This window comes from Dermochelys coriacea, chromosome 3, assembly GCF_009764565.3.
Source record: "Dermochelys coriacea isolate rDerCor1 chromosome 3, rDerCor1.pri.v4, whole genome shotgun sequence".
Classification (NCBI taxonomy): Eukaryota; Metazoa; Chordata; order Testudines; family Dermochelyidae; genus Dermochelys; species Dermochelys coriacea.
Genome location: NC_050070.1, coordinates 4,149,826 through 4,169,341, shown reverse-complemented (window position 1 = coordinate 4,169,341; position 19,516 = coordinate 4,149,826). Strand labels below are relative to the sequence as shown.

General features: G+C 52.2%; 1 protein-coding gene across 1 annotated transcript in view; it reads right to left on the bottom strand.

The window, feature by feature from the left end:
- Nucleotides 1–251: 251 nt before the first annotated feature.
- The window catches only part of KCNK3 (potassium two pore domain channel subfamily K member 3), a 96,034-nt gene continuing 76,769 nt past the window's right edge, over nucleotides 252–19,516 (bottom strand). Inside the window, exon 2 of the mRNA XM_038395046.2 lies at nucleotides 252–6,585. Coding sequence (XP_038250974.1) covers nucleotides 5,693–6,585 — 893 coding nt within the window. The 3' untranslated portion in view covers nucleotides 252–5,692. The remainder of the gene's footprint in view (nucleotides 6,586–19,516) is intronic.

Genomic DNA, 19,516 nt, shown 5'->3' with positions numbered 1-19,516 from the left:
TTTGTATATTGCCATTCCTAATATCTGCTTTGTGTCCATTTATCCCTACGTAAAAGGATAAATGGACCCAAATCAGATATTAGGAATGGCAATATACAAAAACTTGTAGGAGAACACTTCAACCTCACTGGACACACAATAGCAGATGTAAAGGTAGCCATCCTGCAGCAAAAAATCTTCAGGACCAGACTTCAAAGAGAAACTGCTGAGCTTCAGTTCATTTGCAAATTTGACCCCATCAGCTCAGGATTAAACAAAGACTGTGACTGGCTCGCCAACTACACAAACAGTTTCTCCTCCCTTGTGTTCACACCTCCACTGCTAGAAGAGGGCCTCAACCTCCCTGATTGAACTAACCTCGTTATCCCAAGCCTGATTCTTGCCTGCATATTTATCCCTGCCTCTGGAAATTTCCACTACAGTCATCTGACGAAGTGGGTATCACCCAGGAAAGCTCATGCTCCAATACGTCTGTTAGTCTATAAGGTGCCACAGGACTCTTTGCCGCTTTTACAGATCCAGACTAACACGGCTACCCCTCTGATAGATGATCTCTGTTTACCCTAGGGCCAGCCCATACATTCATACCTACAAGCTGACCTTATCTGCATTTGTTGGGAGCTGCCATGCCCTGGGGTCCGAGCCCTGGGTAGCACAGTTGCAGTGTAGACCCAAAGGGGGTTAGCCTGGAGCCAGGGCTCAAGTATGGGCTTACATTGCAGTATAGACATACCCCGAAAGGCCACCCCATTGCTAATAAGTTGGACCAAAACCTGGGATCCTAATAGCCCTGAGATCTGGGTCTGAACTTTGTGCTTGAACTCTAAGTTTAGAATGGGATGAACCAACCCCTCAGGTCTAAATCCACCCTCAACTCTGCGCACTTCTGGTCCAGCTGTGGACTTGGTATCTCCCCCTGCCTTTTCTCTGCAGCAGGATGCATGGATAATGCATTGGCACAGGGAACATGAAACAGAAGCCTGTTTTCTTTCAGGATTGTTTCCCTCTCCTTATGGATTGTTATTGCAGGGTTGCTCCTGAGCACTGGGCCCTACACACTTGTTTAGACTGGAGTTGCACAGGAGTGCTGGGCTGTGCACACCTGTTTGCTAATGTAGGTTGCTAGGACTTGACTGCTTGTTGTCAATTTTAGTTTAGCAAGTGCACAGAAGCGTGGCTTGCTAGCTCTTTAATGCACGTTCTGGACAGAGAAGTCTCTGTGATGCAGCAGTGCATTTGGGCAGCGCCCGGCAGAGAACTGAGACAGATTTCTCTTTGCCTTTCTCCCCTTGATTATGACTTGGGGAATTGGTTTTGTTTTTGGCCTTCTGTGCTGCTGTACATGGGACAAACAGACAAACCCAGAGATGAAATCTCAGTGGAAGCATCTGTGTCGAAGAAGAAGATATGAATACTGGCCCAATGTGGGGTGAAATGCTGGCATCATTGAAATCAATGGCAAAAAGCCTACTGATGTCAGGGAGGGCCACGATTTCACCCTGGAACTTTTGGGGACATATTATTTGGCTGCGTTTGAAATGAATCTCGTGGGCTATCTCTCTCCCCTAACTCGGGCAGGGGCGGGAGGGGGGATCGTTTGTATTGTGCAACCTTATTATTTTTTATTGAGGAAAATAAAGTTTCTCATTTGTGTGACATATCAAAAATGGCCTGTCTGGAGCCAAGGCTTTCTCCTCATTTGATGCGTCTATTTCACAGTTTTCATTCGGGAAAAGCTGAGCAACGGAACTGGAAGAAGGAATTCCCTGGATCTGGCAAAAGGAGCCATGGGACCTGCATGTTCTCAGCACCCTGGAGGCTGCAGTCACACCTGCCCAACAGCTGGCTTGGCACAAAGGGGCTGGAGGCCAGGGGCGAACTGCCTCCCAGGGAATTCCCCCATGCAGTGGTCTCCACGTGCCCAATGCAGAGCCGGTTCCACCATCTCTACACCACCTCCATGGGAGCCCCAGGATAGGAGCATGTCAGGGGTGGGGAGCAGACAAATGCAAGTGGAGGTTTGGCCTGGGGATTCTTATGTCGTGGGTATTTTGTGACCGATAGGAGCCACTGAGGGAGGGGCACAGGGTAGCACACTTTCAGGGCTGTCCCAGCTTGCACTGGGGGCCACGACTGCCCCAGGACTGGGAGAGCCTGAGCCACCTTCCCTCCGTCCCTGAGCCAGCCTCAGATGACACAGAGATGTTAATGGGTGCTCTGTGTGCCGAGGGCCCATGATGGGTGCTGAGCCACGGTCAGGCAGGGAACCAGCTGTTCAGACCTGCTGGGATATGTTTCCACATTGTTACTTGACCTCCCCTGCAGCCTTGGGCAAGTCACATAACCTCGCTCTGCCCCCTCGCGTTTCCCTTGGGTCGAACGGGGCAAATGACCCGTCCCCACCCCGGAGTGGGGCTGGCAGGCTCAGCCCATTAACATCTGTGAAGCTCTTTGAGATCCTCAGCGGGAAGAAACATGCAAAGAGAGAAACAAATCAGGGGAAGGGGGAAAGGCAGGTCAAATTTGGGGCCCAGCCGTCTTTACTGCTGCCTCATTAAGTCCTCGGCTCACTGGGAGGGGAAAGGTGTCACCGCAGCCCCCCCCTGGCTTTGAGATGTGCAGGAGGGTGGTAAATCCTGGGTGAGGCTGCGGGCTGCTCCTGGCATCCCCACAGCTTCCTGTCCCGCCAGGGGCCTTTGATCCCATGCCAGACTCTGTCCCTGGGAACGACTGAACATTATGATTCTCTCCCCTGCCTGCACTGAGCTCTCTCCAGCCCAGCAGCGGCTACACCTGAGGCTAAGATCTCCCCTGGGTTATGCTGACGATGGGATCGAGATCAGAGTGCCGAAAGGAGAGGCAAGGGCCGGCGAACCTGCCAAAGGGGAGGGCAGGCAGCTTATCCCCAAAGCCAGGGTGTCTTTCATTAACCCCTTAGCCACAGCAGACGGGCAGTAACCAAAGCAGTCCTCCCTCTCCACCCCGCCCATCGCCCTCCTTGGCACTTGGAGGGAGCCTTCCACCTGTTGGGGGGGATCAGATCTTGGGGTCGTGTTTGGGATGGTTCCCACCTCACCTGCCCTGTGCTACATTTGTCCATTGTGGTCCTCCCTACCCAGAACGTCTCGCATTGCCACTGACGGACGGAGCAACAGGGACAAAAGCTGAGCAGGAGATTGGCAACTGAACTGAAGAAATGATCTAGGTTCAGAATTTATGATCGACTTTTCTTCTTGTGAGAGGGAAAGAAAGGCACCCCATGCCATAGGGCGCCCCGAGTTAGCAGAGCCCTGCCTGTCCCTGCCTCACTCCAGCAGCAGCTGCTTCCCCACACCAGTTGCATAGCGAGAGGCGATGTACCGAAAAAGGCACTGGGGAGGTACTCCCTGGATGGGAGGAGAAAAGGGGAAGTGGCCACCCTCTGTGGGATGGTTGTGCAATACAGTAGCCTCATCCACTCAAGTCCCAACTCTTCCCTGCCAGCCACAAAGTAGCAGCAGATCTTACCTGCAGATCCCTTGCTCAGAGTTTGTATGAAAGTGCAGTTGTGGTCATGAAAAGGAGCATAGCTATGTAAAAACAACCCCTTTTTACCCATCAGATTTGCTCCACCGGAGTCCTATCTGCGGTAGATGGCGGCAAATATATGTTTTATTCCCATGAGCCCAGCAGAGCTAATACAGCTATCGAGGAGGGGGGTTGGAAACTTGGCCATAACACCCACTCCCATTTCATTATTGCTTACCACGGAAGAGACCTAGACACTATCAGCGACGGAGCAGCCACACCCTTCTTCAGAACACAACAGGGTTATATTAAATAATAAACAGGAAGGGTCAGTCGCTTTTATTTCCCAGGCTTGTCTTGCACTGTCTAGGGGGGGTCGCTACGCTTTCCTGACATGGATGGATACACTGGTTTGGTTTAGGGGGTGCTGGCCCAAATGCAAGAGGAGGTGCCTATCTCCTCATCTTCAAGGATTGTTGTAGCTTTCAACCACCTCTCAGCTGCGATATATACAAAGCCACAAACCTGCAGTTTGGTGAATAAGAAACAGTTAAAAAAGGACCCCTCCTGGCCCAGATCTGATTGCCATCCCAGTCTTGCCTGAATCAGAGAACCAGCTACGTGACACCCAGCTTGTTTTCTCAGACACGGTGGCAGGATCATGTGCACAGGAATATAAATAGCTTCTGCCTAAGACCCTCTTAGCCTGATTTGCTCGGTGATGCAGCCACGACTTTTACCAGGATGCTTTGTTGCCTGGAATCCCCCCCCCCTTTTTTTTCTGAACCGATGCTAGCAAATGATGTCGAGGGGACAGGAACTAATGTTGGAGGAGGAATGAGCAGACGGGCCGTGGCTATTAATGCTCTTAGATCCGAAAGTCAGAGGTGGGAACCATCAAGAAGTGGGAGTAACTTGATGTAACTTACCCGCGGATAGGGTGGAAAGGGTGTCAGCAAGGGTGGCACCATTCTAGTCAGAGACATAGAATTGACTAAGTCTCCCCCTATGGTGTGAAAGTTATGACCCACTCTGCCTTATCAATGTGTCAATGATACCAGTGTTTATATCACCTCTGGCTTTGATCCCCCAGTAGAAAACATACAATCCTTTCCAGATGGCCTAAGAGCAGAGACTCGTCCCTGGTGCAGACTGATGGTGCCAGACTTCCCCGCAAGTCGCATGGGATTTGAGACCAGCCCATGGGATTACCGAAGGATTATGTTGGGCGTCATGTCATAACGCCATTGATGTCACGTCATGTAACAACAATGCCGCCAGCGCCGAGGCCATGGCGTGATGTTAAGAGGCAGACATGATTGCGTGGCCACTTCATGAGCCGGTATGCGGCAGATGCTGGGAAACTGGCAGTGCATCTTTTAGAGAAACACAGCAAAGATCCTGGGGAGGAGGAGATAGAAACAGGAAGAAAGCCCCTGTCCAAGACCCCTACTTGCTTCTTTGGCTGGGAATATTTTGTGTGTGTGCAACTGACCGACCTGCATGAAAGGTACAAAGTTGGGAGTGTGCACAAACACACATACACGTCTACTTTCTCTTAACCTCCATTGCAGCTGCAAAGCTACCCCCAAAGTGTATGACATACCGGCATGCCTGGCTCACCGGGACAGCGTGGGGTGAAATTAGAAATGCAGCGGGGTGCATAGCCCAGGTATTTATCTAGGGCAGGGTGTGGGCAGGGAGATGTGCTAAGAGGACACTAGGTCCACCTGTCAGTTCAGAGAGGTATAAATAAAGAGATGCAAACATAGACGGGATCTGTCTGTACCAGAGCCGTTCCGATGCACACCCCTCCGTCGCCTGTTTCAAAAGCTATCCGTGTATTCGCTTCAAGTTTCACATTTCATGGAGTTGTTGCAAAATGATGCAAAAGAGTTTCTCAATGAAAGGAGCATTAGAGACAGCTTACCAGCTTCCACATGTGTATACATCTGTATCTATACGTCCATATGCTCACACACAGATACACTCGTCTGCACACACATTTGTGCAGCCAACGTACTCCCCGTCTCTCGGGCTGTCCCTTTTGGAATCGGTCTGTTGAATCTGAATAAAATCTGAAGGCTTTCCTTCACCTGGTTTTGCTGGTCTCCATAAGTTTCCTCTCTATATTAAAAACGAAGAGTCCTCAGTGTTGTGTGTGCATGGTGGGGGTGGGGGGGAGTTACACAGAGCTGCGGCGCTTCATGAGTCCCTGCAAGGCCGAGAGGCTGTGGAGTCCCGTGGAGACAGAGCTGATGGCCGAGCGCTGGGCATTGCAGAAGCATCTGTTGGAGGGGGTGTCGGGGTAGCGGCTAGGCGAGGAGTGGCTCTGCTCCACGCACGTGTCCGAGGTGGACAGGTCCCTGGGGATGATCATAGGGATGGAGTACTGCAGCTTCTCCTGGCTCTTGTACCACAGACACGAGCACATGGACTGGAAGTGGAGCACCTCCGCGTAGACGTTGCGGAATCCGCCCCCGCCCCCTCCCCCGCCGCCCCCTCCCACCGCCGTGGTGGACGAGGTGGTGTCCGTGGTGTGCACGCTGCTGGCCTGCCCGTTGTGCGTGAGCAGTGCTCGGTGCTCGGCATCCCGCTTCTCGTCCTCGGCATTCATGGTCATGAAGCGCAGCACCACCAGATTGAGGAAGGCCCCGATGACGGTCAGCCCCGTCAGGATGTAGACGAAGCTGAAGGCCACATACTGGGGTTTGGTCTGCAGCGCCTCATCCTTCTGGAGTGCCACGTAGTCCCCGAAGCCGATGGTGGTGAGGGTGATGAAACAATAGTAGTAGGCGTGGAAGAAGCTCCAGTGCTCGTAGTAGGAAAATGCCGCGGCCCCAATGCACAGGGTGCTGATGCAGGAGAAGAACCCAATGGTGACCATGTTGGCCATGGACACCTCCGTCCGTCTCATGCCAAGGCACTTCTTGATGCGGTGCAGAAGGTATTTGACGAAGGTGTTGATCCTCTCACCCAAGCTCTGGAACATGACGAGTGTGAGTGGGATCCCCAGCAGGGCGTAGAACATGCAGAAGACTTTCCCACCATCTGTGCTTGGGGCCGCATGGCCGTACCCTATGGACCATAAATACAAAGCACATTGCCTGGTTAGTACACTCCAAACCTTACTCTCTTCCCATCTTGCCCTTCTTTAGCTATTGTTTAGGGGTACCCAGATTGGCCATACCAATGGGTACCCCATGGAACAAACTACTAATGGAAGTGGTGGATTCTCCATATTTTGTTGGCATCATGGCTGCCTTTCTGGAAGATGCTGTAAGTCAAACACAAGTTACTGGGCTCAATGAAGACATAAGTGGGTTAAATTCTCTGGTCTTGATATACAGCTCAGGCTAGAGGATCTAACGGTCTCTTCTGGTCTTAAACTCTGTGACTCTATGAATCCTTTCTGCAGGATATTACTATTATTTATCTTTATTATGGTAACTCCTAGAGACCTCAACCAAGATCAGGACCCCATTGTGCTGGGCACTGCACAGATATAAAGAAAGAGGCAGTCCCTGTCCCAGAGAGATTACAGTCTACATAGACAAGACAAAGGTGGGAGAAAAGACAAATGCACAGTGCCTAAGACATCTGCTGCTGCAGTACTTGCAGCTTCTTCAAGGGATGATTAGAAATTGCTTGTCGGCTGAGTCCAACAGCAATAAAAACCTGCAGCTGATCAGCTTTATCTTCATCCTGCAGTTACAAGGAATAATTACAGATGGTTTTACAGACTAAGAGGATAGCATGACCTCAACAAACAAACAAACAAAAAAGGAAAAGAAAAGGCAAAGAAAAAGAAAGAACATATAAAGCCCCTGGCATGATCAAAAAGCCAGCAGAGGATCAGAAGACCTGGGCTCCAAGAGATTCACGGGACTCTAGGGATTGTACTGCTGCCTCTGGCTTGGAGGAAAAGGTTTGCTAGTAATCAGTTGCCCTGATCCGAGAGATGGGCCAGGACCAAACCCTCAAAGCTCACCATCCCCTACCTTTGTTTGAATACTAGGTTGCCTTAGAACATAGCCTTGAGGAATCACGTTAACTAACTTTAGACACAACAAATCTTGCATCTCGGCAGGGGGTTAGACTAGATGGCCCTTGTGGTCCCTTCTAGCCCTATGGTTCTATGATTCTAACCTGGGGTGAAGCGCTGGCCCGGTTGAAGTCAAAGGCAGAACTCCCACTGACTTCAGTAGGGCCAGGATTTCACCCACACGACTGGCATTCAGTGTGGATGGGTGCCGGGGCATTTAACATCATGTCAGTGGGTGGTGGTCAGGTTAACTCTATGGCTTTACCCATGAACAGCTGACACAGTGTTAAACATCACGGTGCCTGTCTACACTGACAACAAAGTCATGTTTAACCTCTTAGGTAACGTGACTTTTGAAGGTCATGGCCTCATTATCTAGTGAAGACAAGCAGGAGATTGGATCCAAATTTGGGACTGAACTTGACATTTCATCCCTTATCTAATGCTGAACCGAACCCCTGGATCTAAACATCCCTCAAAATTCTGGAGAAGGGCCCATCCAGATGACTGGGGATGGATCACTCACTAATTACCCTGTTCTGTTCATTCCCCCTGTAGCACCTGGCATTGGCCACTTTCAGAAGACAGGATACTGGGCTAGAGGGGCCATAGGTCCGCCCCAATATGGCCGTTCTAATGTACTTCTTGTCCTACCTTCAGAGGACATGTCGAACAATTGATCACCATCCTCTCTAAAACAGCCCAGAACAGATGTGAAGACTGTTATCAGGTCCCCCCTCAATCCTCTTTTCACAAGACTAACCAGGTCCAGTGTTTTTAACCTTTCCTCATAGGTCAGGTTTGCTAAACGTTGGATCAGTTTTGTGCTCTCCTCTGGAATCTCTCCAATTTGCCCACATCTTTTCTAAAGTGTGGCACCCAGAACTGGACACAGTGCTTCAGCTGAGGCCTCCCCAGTGCTGAGTAGGGCAGGATACTTACCACCCTTGTCTAACATACGACACTCCTATTAATACATCCAAGATGGAGCCTTTTTCACACCTGCATCACATGGTTGGCACATGTTCAGTTTATGATCCACTGTCACCCCCAGATTCTTACAATGCACATAAGTTATGGCAGAACAAAGCCAAGAACTGAGCGGGCCATTGAGTTGCCTGTTTCTGAGGAGATGGGAGGAGGGCTAGTGAAGGAGGTGGAGTTTGAAGGCAAGTGCAAAGGGAAAAGGTAGACTTCCCCCAAGCCTGAGCAAAGGCGTGAAAGTGTGTGTGAGAGGAAGGGATGGAGAGGTGCAGACCGAGCAAGGGCAGGAGCGGGAGGAAATGAGATGGGTGATGTAGAGCGGGGGTTGGGGTGGGGTGATGGTCTTCCAGGTGAGGCTGAAGAGCTGGAGATGAAGAGAGTCCAGGGTTGTAGCAGTGGTGAGAAAGGCACCAACAGGGTGGGTGGCCAGGCAGGAAAGCCAGAGAGAAAGTTAAACTGATGAAGGCAAAGAGACAACCAATGGTCCCTTCTGATGATCACAATGGTCCCCTCTGACCTTAAAGCCTATGAGTCCTTGAATTTAGCCAAGGGGTAAGACAAGGGTGGGGAAAAACTCCATCAGCCCAGCATGTTCTCTCTCCATCTCCCCTTCTCCTGCCTGCATCCTGGCTCCCTTGAAATGCCCATCAATTCCTCTGAGGGTGAGCTCTCTAGAGCAGGGATGGGCATCTTTGTTACTTGCCCACCCAGCCTCCAACGCATGGGAGCTCTGCCCTGGGCTGGGGTTCCTAGGCACTGCCTCAGTGAGAATGCGGCACAGTCGGGGGCACCCGTGCAGTGCCCCCGGGGATATAATGTTCACGCAAAGCCCCTGAATCCGTCCAGATTTCAATTAATCTGTTTTCTCCACGGTACAAACCATGTGCCAAATTCTGGTAAAAGGCCTAATTCCTTATGTCTGCCACCTGATTATCTATATCCAGTGGAGCCTGCGGGCTCGGCAGAGCCTTTGTGAGAAATGCGCTTGACTCAGAGAGTCAGCAGAGATCAAAGACACCTGGTAACAGCCTGTTCCTTCCTGACTGAGTATCCTGGCCATTGGTCTCTGCAGAAGCCCATGAGAGTAGGAGGGTAGGGATAGGGTCCTCTTCCCCCCGTTTATAATACTCCCAAACAGCCTGGACACCATGCACACAGAGAGGGAGCTACAATTTAACAGGGGGTTTCCTGCGCACATATACCTTGACGGCCTTTCAGCTTTCTCATTACGTCAGAGCTAGCAAGGGCAGGTTGGAGGGGGCGACTTAGGAGTCTGAGCTGCAGGTTTGAACTCTTGGAGCCACAAGGTGGCTTGCCCCATGGGCTGCACAGCCTGGGGCTAGGCCAACCTGAGCCCGCCACCCTGAGGGGAATCAGGAACTTGGCCATTAAGAGAAGCAGGTGGCTGCATTAACGAGGGAGAGCCAGGCTAAGCGGTGATAAAGCCCAGGAGGGAAGCTCTTATCCAGGCAGAAGCTCAGCACAAGAATGAGAGCTGGGGGGGACTCCAAGCGAGCAAGGACAAGGTCTCCAGGCACAGAGCCCTGGGAGAGACCCTGACCAAGAAAGGAGGAAAAGGAAGAGGAAGCTGAGAGTCTCGGTAGAAAGGGACCTGGGCGAACAGCAGACAGCTGGAGGAATCATAGAATCAAAGAAGATCACGGTTGGAAGGGACCCCAGGAGGTCATCTAGTCCCACCCCCTGCTCAAAGCAGGATCAACCCCAACGAAATCATCCCAGCCAGGGCTTTGACAAGCCGGGCCTTAAAAACCTCTAAGGATGGAGATTCCACCACCTCCCTAGGTAACCCATTCCAGTGCTTCACCACCCTGCTAGTGAACTAGTGTTTCCTAATATCCAACCTAAACCTCCCCCACTGCAACTAGAGACCATTACTCCTCGTTCTGTCATCTGCCACCACTGAGAACAGCCGAGCTCCATCCTCTCTGGAACCCCCCTTCAGGAAGTTGAAGGCTGCTATCAAATCCCCCCCCCCCATTCTTCTCTTCTGCAGATGAAATAAGCCCAGTTCCCTCAGTCTCTGCTCGTAAGTCATGTGTCCCAATCCCCTAATCATTGCCCTGTGCTGGACTCTCTCCAATTTGTCCACATCCTTTCTGTGTGTGGGGGGGGCCCAAAAATGGACGCAATACTCCAGAAGTGGCCTCACCAGTGCCGTATAGAGGGGAATAATCACTTCTCTCGATCTGCTGGCAATGCTCCTACTAATACAGCCCAATATGCCATTGGCCTTCTTGGCAACAAGGGCACACAGCTGACTCATACCCAGCTTCTCGTCCACTGTAATCCCCAGGTCCTTTTCTGCAGAACTGTCACTTAGGCCAGTCGGGTCCCCAGCCTGTAGCGGTGCATGGGATTCTTCCGACCTAAGTGCAGGACTCTGCACTTGTCCTTGTTGAACCTCATCAGATTTATTTTGGCCCCATCCTCCAATTTGTCTCAGTCACTCTGGACCCTATCCCTACCCTCCAGCATATCTACCTCTCCCCCCAGCTTAGTGTCATCCACAAAGGATGGAGGAGTGGAGTTAGCTGTTCAGTATAGGGACCTAGAGTAGAGGGTGAGCCTGAAGTGGTGGACGTGAGATGGTGACCCGACCAGGGGAGGCTGAGTCACCAGAAGTCACAGCCCCATCCACGGGCGGCCCTACGGAAAGGACAGAGCTGCCATGCCATGCCTGGCCACGAGGGGGTGGCTAGCGGTGAGTGGATTCGTTTACAGTGAGCTGGGGGCTGTCTCCCACCCCAGAGTTGGCTGCATTTCCATGGTGCTGTGCGTATGTAGCTCCTGAGTGGTGCTGAGATGGAAGGTTCTACGGGGCGAATTATCGGCGGTGCTGAGCTCCCAAACTCCCATTGAAACTGACTCCAAGTGGTTTGAAAATCAGGCCCTAGGTGCCTTTAAAGTGTCATTAACAGAACAGCCCAACGGTGGTGGGTTATGGTTCACCTGCCTCAGGGCATAAGATCACAACCAGTTCGGATCAGGAAAAACTTCTCCCGCATCTGACAGGGCTGCCCTCATTACTGGTATTTCCCACGCAGCCCTGTCACTACCAAAGACCAAATACCAGACTAGATGGGACCATGATCGGATCTGGTGTGACAGCTCAGGTGGGCCAATCATCTGCTCCGGTATGCCAGAAGACTGGACGGGCTGGGCCAATGATCTGAGGCAGCGTGGCAGGGGGTGGGATACCAGATAATCTGATCTGGTTTGTCTGGTCTGAGGCCTGGAATCTCAGCTGACATCTCCGGGGTGTCACCCCCGTGGCTTCAACAGAGCTATGCAGAGATCCGCCAGCGGAGGATCCAGCTCTTGGTGCCTAAATGACCCTTGCAGCGAGACCCTGATTTCTCTCTTCAAAACATTGTATTTATTTATTGCAAAGTTCCAGAAACTGCAGATGGAGCTTTGCTAACCAGATCAAAAGGCTGTTCCCTTTCGCTTACATAAATACCTCTGTGCGGAAACCTTTCGTAACGCCCACCAGCAATGCCTCGCCTCGAATCCCAACGGCTACCCCTATGGCAGCAGCCCAGGAGGGGAAGGGAGGGACTCATTTTCCCTTCTCCCCCAGAGGTGGAAGCACACCAAACTCATGACGGGCAGTGATGTGTCAGGGCACTAATCCTGTCCATCTGGCTAGGTCCTGCGGTGGTGGGAATAACGACTCACCACGTACGGGGAGGGAATTGTGTATCCATTACAGCACATCTAGGCCGGGGCTAAAATAATCCTCTCCTGCTTCTGCAGCTCCTGGGCTCTGATCCTACTGTCATTGAAATCAGCAGGAGATTTGTCATGGCTGGGCTCTCAGTCGCTCTCGGGACCTGATCTAGAGAGGTGCTGAGCACCCACAGGTCCTGTTGACCTGAATGAGGTGTTTGGGCAGCTCAACTTGGCTCTGGATCAGGACTATAAATGATCAGGGATGGTGGGGGGCAGCCGCCTCTCCGGTTCTGTGCAATGACTGAAAAGCTCTATCTTTGCAAAATGCAGCGTCCGGCGATGTATTTCCCCCCTGATCTGGGCAGACAGGGATGTGGGTGTGTGGAACCAAAGCAAGGATTTGCTTGTAGCTGGGCTTGATTTTATACCCCAAGCTCCGGCGTTTGGGTGGGAGGTTCTAGACTTGGGCCCAGCTCTAGCGTGATGGGCGAACGTTGCTTGCGAGGGCAAACGAATGGAAAAGCTGCTTCTCCTGAGCTTTGTGAACCTTCAAGATTTCTGCCTGAAACCCCTTCATGCCAGGGCTTTAGGACAACCACGGCAGCAGTGTGGAACCCAAGCCAACCTCAGAGTGGTTGGCCCTCAAGTGAAATCGTCAGCCTGGCATCTGGCTTCTGCCCCAGCCCTGCATGGCTCCCCACACAGTTTCCCTAGAGCCAAAAGGAGCTAGAAAGTTTCAAGGTCTGCTCTAAATCCAGATCCCACCATTGTCTATTGGGTCCTAGATTCTTAGGCAGGGAAGGACCAGCCGCTCATCCAGTATGATCACCTGCATAGTACAGGCCATTAAATTTCACCAAATTTCATGCCTGCGTTGAGCCCACAGATTGCGCTTGGCTAAAGAGTCTTCCAGAAAAGACCGGGCGGCACGTGAACCCCTCCTTTGGGGACACCTGCCCCTTCTCCCCCGTGGCCCTGCCCATACCCTGCCCCTTCTGCCTCCCCTCGCCCGCTGGAGCACTGAGCTGTCTCGCCCCCTCCCGTGGCCAGAGGAGCCCTGGCTGAACTGCCCCGAGACCTGCCCTCTTGCCCCAGCTGCCCCAAGCTCCAGGCTGCGGGCACAAGCTCAGCCTCTGCCGGCTTCGGGGGAGTGAGGGCGGGGCCTCGGGGTGGCACGTGGGCGGGGCCACGGCCTGGGTTAGGGGAGGCTTAGCCTCCCCTGGTCTACTGTATCCGCCACCCTTGCAGAAAGGTATCCCATCTGGATCTGCAGACGTCAAGAGATGAGAATCCACCACTTCCCTTGGTACCTTGTTCCCATGGCTAATCGCCGGCACTGGGAACAATTCGTGGCTTCTTTCTGATTCAAATATCTTGCTTTAATGTCCAGCTTTAATGTCCTTTGTTCTGCCTGTCTCCACTAGGCTAAAGAGACTTTTTATAACCAGCAGTTTCTTCCCATGCAGGCCCTTCTACGCTGATCAAGACACCACTCAATCGCCTTTGATTGAATCCTGTTCCTTGCACCTCTTGGCGGAGTGTGAGGGCCACCTTGGATGCATCCAGCCAGAGGGTGGGTGGCCACAACCCTGCCCCATCCTTCTACAGGAAGGTGGCAGGAGCCTTGTATGCGGGTGGGGAACAGATGTTGCACCTGCCGTCCTCAGCACTCTGTGGGCAGACTCGTTGGCCCGCTGCAGCTGGGGGGGGGGCCCTCCTCACTGCATGCCCCCATCTTGTGGCTGTGGCTTCTAAGGCCACCCAGGTGGCCTGAGTAAGACACAAGGACGCCCCCCATCCCTAGAAATCTCAGCTCTCCGCCACGTGGCCCAGCGTGCTCTGGGAGAGCTCTGCAAGCGGTCCCTCCGGCACCACTTTCAGGAGGTCTGATTCAGCTCAGGATCCCCACGGTGCAGCCCGAGGGTCCCCAAAAGACATCTGTGGCTTAGGGAGATGCTGCAAAGGCAGCTGCTGGGAAGCACACAGCACTCCCCCTCTCTCCAGCTGCGATGCCCTGATGCATCACCCTGCGAGCTGAGGTGGGGAAGCTGTGGGGAGGGAGGGGAGGCGAATGCCAGTGCTTGCCTCCCCCTCCCACAGGCAGCTTGTCCTCACGAGTCCCCAGTCTGCAGGGAGCTCTGTCAGTTTGCTTCACTGCAGAGACTGCAACACGTAAGTCACTGACAGAGACCAGCCAAGCTTTGCATGTCGGCCAGTCGGGTCTCTGCAGCCTCCCACACCTGCCTGGCACCCAGCTCCGCGATGGTCGTGGCCCGCTTTGCAAGGGGGAATCTCCTGCACCCCACAGGGGCAGGCAGCTGCGGAAAATGCAGCCCGGTTGCCTGCCCTCAGCCCAGCCCGACCCTGCAGGTGAAGATGCTGCACAGAATTGGTTGGGGGAGGAGGATTTTCCCTGAGAGTCTTTTTGCTTTTGTCCAAATTTGGGCCAAAGCCCCCCGACTTGACAATTCTTGAGCTTGGCTTTTCGACACGACTGCACAATTATTCAAGGAAAACATTTGGGGTTTTATTGGCCAAAATGGCCACTCTGTCAAAAAGCACTGGTCCCTCAGCAAACCCTGTCCGTGGGGAATTTCCCAGTCGGCTCTAGTCTCAGCCCAGTTAGGATCAAAGTTTCCCGGGTTTTCTTCCAATCCCTTCACTAACTTCCCCACAAGGGATCTGAGTCGCTTGACACGTCACCCACGGGATCTTTGCCCAAGGTTGGCCGCTCCTTGGGGGCCGACCAAGCGAAGCGGCGGGCACATGCCGTGGCAGCGAGGCAGGGCCCAGGATACGGGGACAAAACAGTATCTTAAATCAAACTTAGGCCTCAGGACTGCAGTAGGAGGCCAAATAAATTCTTCAGGGCCCTGCAGATGTTGACAGCACTTCCAACCCCATCCCGCCCACGGTTTCCCATGAGCATAACGCTGGTAACCTGCCATCTATACAACAGCATCGGAGTTCACACAGCCATCAACACCCATTCAACAGACCCCCCAGTTGTTAGGGGAACACCTCAGTGACATTTAACATAAGAATTGCCATACTGGGTCAGTCCAAAGGTCCATCTAGCCCAGTATCCTGTCTTCCGACAGTGGCCAATGCCAAGTGCCCCAGAGGAAATGACCAGAACAGGGAATCATCAAGTGATCCATCCCCTGTCATCCATTCCCAGCTTCTGGCAAACAGAGGCTAGGGACACCATCCCTGCCCATCCTGACTAATAGCCATTGATGGACCTATCCTCCATGAACTTATCTAGTTCTTTTTTGAACCCTGTTATAGTCTTGGTCTTCACAACATCCGCAGGCAAGAAGTTCCACAGGTTGACTATGCATTGTGTGAAAAACTGTGCGTTGTGTGAAAAAAAGCCCTGAGAAAATTGAACGGCAAGGATCCCAGCTGGGATACGACCCAACTGCCCCCACCACCAAACCTCCAACAAACCATTGCTACAGCAGGTGGCAATCACAGCCTCGCTTCTTTCCTAACTTCCCCAGCAAACTCAGCTACACGAGTGGTCCCTTATGGGTCCATCAAGGTTTATTCTTCACTTCTTAGTGGCCTGAAATAAAACAGCCTGGAGCATATCCACAAAGCTAATTTCTCCAGCCCTGGGTACCTTTTCCTGGCACCGCTTGTCGCCCTGTCCCCTCCTCTTCTCTTTGTAGTTCTGCACCCACCTGTTGAGTTGTGTCTCGAGGGAGACTGGAAGCTCTCAGAGAGGGAGGGCTGCCTTGTATGCCTATATCTGCAGGCCAGCAGGGACCAGTACGCCCATCTAGTCTGACCTGCAGAATGAGCTGCCTGCATCTGGCCCAGGAGTTCTGGCTGTGCCAGAGTGTAGCTTTTAGAAAGAGCCCCCCCCCCAGTCTTGATTTATAGACTTCAAGTCCTGCACCCTTCCAAAAAAATGTCCACCGTGGGGAGGGGGATGATTTGGAGAGTGAGCCTGGCCCATGCTCATTTTCCAGGGATGGCTCCTGTCCTCCAGGGCTGGGCCTGGCTCCCCGCTCCGGGGGCTGTGCTCTGGCGCATGGGGTCTCAGCACGGCTCACTCCAATCTGGCCTGGCGATCCCCGTCATGACAGATGGGCAGCTGGGCCAAACCTGAGTGGTGCTGTGACCAAGTCACAATGCCACTTGGAAAAGGGGGGCCAGGGTCAAACTGCCCCTTTTGCCCCCAACCCCCGTCCCTCCCGGGGTGGCCCTGAAGATGATTCGATTGAGGTGTCTGTGCAGCACCCAGCACAATGGGGCCTGATCCAGACTTCTGGGTGCTAGCATCCTACAAACGGGGCCTGGTTCGTTGAAGCTGATGCAAAGACTCCCAAGGACTCCAGTGCCACTGAATTGGCCGTTCTATACCCCGAGCGCCAGGGAAGCACTGCTCTGTGGCTTGGTTTGCCTCTCTCTCTAATGGGATAAACCAGCATCCTAGCTCTGGGCACCCACTAACCAGGGGAAAATTCAGAGCCAGTGGGTGGATCTCTAAGGACATTTGCAGGCCTTGCTTCCCTTTCCCATTGGTATTTCAGCCCAGGACCACAAGTGTCCAACAGATGCTGCTTCTATAACATTTTGCATGATAGGACTCCCGCCACCATGAGCCATTCCTCACTTGTGCACTGCCAGGGATGTGCCCGGGTTTCTCTTTGTGATTCCAGAGATGGCAGGAAGCCACCAAAGGTGGTCTGAGCAGGACTGGACATGGTTGCAGCATCAGATGAAGTAGAGATGTTTGCTGGCATGCACTGGCTGGTGCGCTGGGTGGAGAGGAGGGAGCTAAGGGTAGGTCAGGCTGGAAAGGAAGAAGTGGCCGGAGCTGAGGCACAAGGTGGTCAAGGCCTAGAGGAGGCACCGGAGAGCGAGGGGCTGGGTTTAGTGACCAAATCTGTGGGGAGGCGAGAGGATTTGAAGGGGAGGAGGCTGGAGCTGTGGACAGAGAAATGCGAGGGATAGGAGGCTTTTGGGAGGAGGAATTCAGTCTTTGTCCTGTTGAGTTGGAGGGACACTCAAGAGGAAAAACAAGCCTGTCTCCTGTGACGAGGAAGGATGGTCTCAGAGCTAAGACATTGCACTCACAAAAGCTGGGCCCATTTCCCTGCTCAGCTATTAGCTCCCCATGGGACGCTGGGCAGGTCACGTGGGGCCTATGCTGGAAGTGTACTTCCTGCACTGGCACTCCTCGAGCTAGCATGCTAAAACCAAACGTGGAGCCATGGTGGTGCGAGTGGCTGGGGCGACTCACCACCCGAGTGTGCACCTGGCACTTCCGATTGGTCCAGAGCACTCGGGGTGGCTAGCCACTTGGGGCTGCTAGCTAGTTTTAGCACATTAGCTTGATCAGAACTAGCGTGGGGATATCTCCTCAAGTTTGAACTTACCCCTCTGCCTCAAAGAGGTGATGCATCGCTGCCTTCCATCCAGCTGACCTGGGTTTGATTTCTAGCTTACACAAAAGCTGGCTTTGGGGGAGGATCTAAGGGTGTGATTTTTGCTTTGGGTGTGGGGGGTTCTGGGTTCAAATCCTAAACCTGCCTTGTCTTTTTCAAGAAGGATGTTGACAGATTGCAGAGGATCCAGAGAAGAACTGTGAGAACGATTAAAGGATTAGAAAACCTGCCATATAGTGATAGACTCAAGGAGCTTGAGCTATTTAGCTTAACAAAGGGAAGTTTAAGGGGTGACTTGATCAGTCTCTAAGTACCTATGTGGGCAACAAATATTTGATAATCGGCTCTTCAATCTAGCACAGGTCTAACACGATCCAATAAGTTGCAACTAGACAAATTCAGACTGGAAATAAGGGATAGGTTTGTAACAGGGAGGGTAATTAATCATTGGAACAATTTATCATAGGGTTAGCAGGGACCGTGAGTCTAACCCCTGCCAAGACGCAGGATTTGTTGTGTCTAAACCATCCAAGGCAGATGCTCTCCAGCCTCCTTTTGAAAACCTCCAGTGAAGGAGCTTCCACAGCCTCCCCAGGCGTCTGCTCCATGTCCTGCTGTTCTTACAAGGAAGTTTTTCTTGAGATTTAATTTAAATCTGCTCTGCTGGAGTTTGAACCCACTCCATCTCGCCCTGCCCTCTGTGGCAAGAGAGAACAGCTTTTCTCCATCTTTTTTATGGCAGCTTTCCAGGTATCTGAAGACTGCTATCATGTCCCTCCTTAATCTCCTCTTTCCCAAACTACACATACCTAGTTCCTTCAGCCTTTGCTTGTATGGCTTTCATTCCAACCCTCTGATCATCTTTGTCGCTCGCCTCTGGAGCCTTTCCAGTTTCTCTACATCCTTTCTCAACATTGGTGACCAAAACTGGACACACTACTCCAAGTGAGGCCTAACCAGTACCGAGCAGAGAGGTGCTATCACTGCCCGTGAATTGCATCACTGGCTACCTTTAATTCAAGATCAGCTCTTTTTCTAAAAGATCTGCTCTAGAATGATTGTGGGGCAGGTCTCTGGGCTGTGCTATACAGGTCAGACTAGATGATCACAGTGGCTCCTTCTGGCCTTGGACTCTATGTACATGTACCCTTAATGTCTCTGTGCCTAAACTGTAAAACGGGATCATTAGATTGTAAATTCTTTGGGGCAGGGACTATCACCTATTTTATGTATGGACAGCACCTAGCATCAATGGGACTGTGATCTCCATTGGGCCCTCTAGGAGCTACAAGGAAAAATATATAATACACTGTGCAACTAACAGGTAGTATTGTCCAGTGGCTAAGACACCAGATTTGCTTCCCTGCAACCTGGGTTCTATTCCCACCTCGGCTACTAACCAGCAATCTGACTTCAGGCCAGCCCCAATCCCCAGCCTGCCCAATGTTGAATTCATCTTTCTTCTCCAACCCTCTGACACCTCGGCCAGTTCTCCCGCTGCCTGGCCGGGGGAACCTTCCCTCCCCAAAGCGCTTGGAGCTGTGCAGGACTCTGGCAATTCCTGTGTGAGCTGTTAGTGGAGAATGCAGTCTGGCGCGCTTCCTGCCACGTTATTTATAGTGCTGAGTTGCTCAATTGTTAAATACCTCAACAAATATGTTGGAATCAAAGATGAAGTCACGTTCACCTACGTGTGAAAACCATTTCAACATGACATCATTATTTGCAAACAAGGGCCCTGTCATAATTTAGCAATCTCTCTTTTTTAAACTGCAATCTGCACAGGTAACTCCTCCACCACAGTCTGTCCGGCTTCCATGTTCCCTAACCCATTGATTCATCTTATTTAACCCTGAAAGAGCTGAACTCTCTCGCTCTCTCGGGC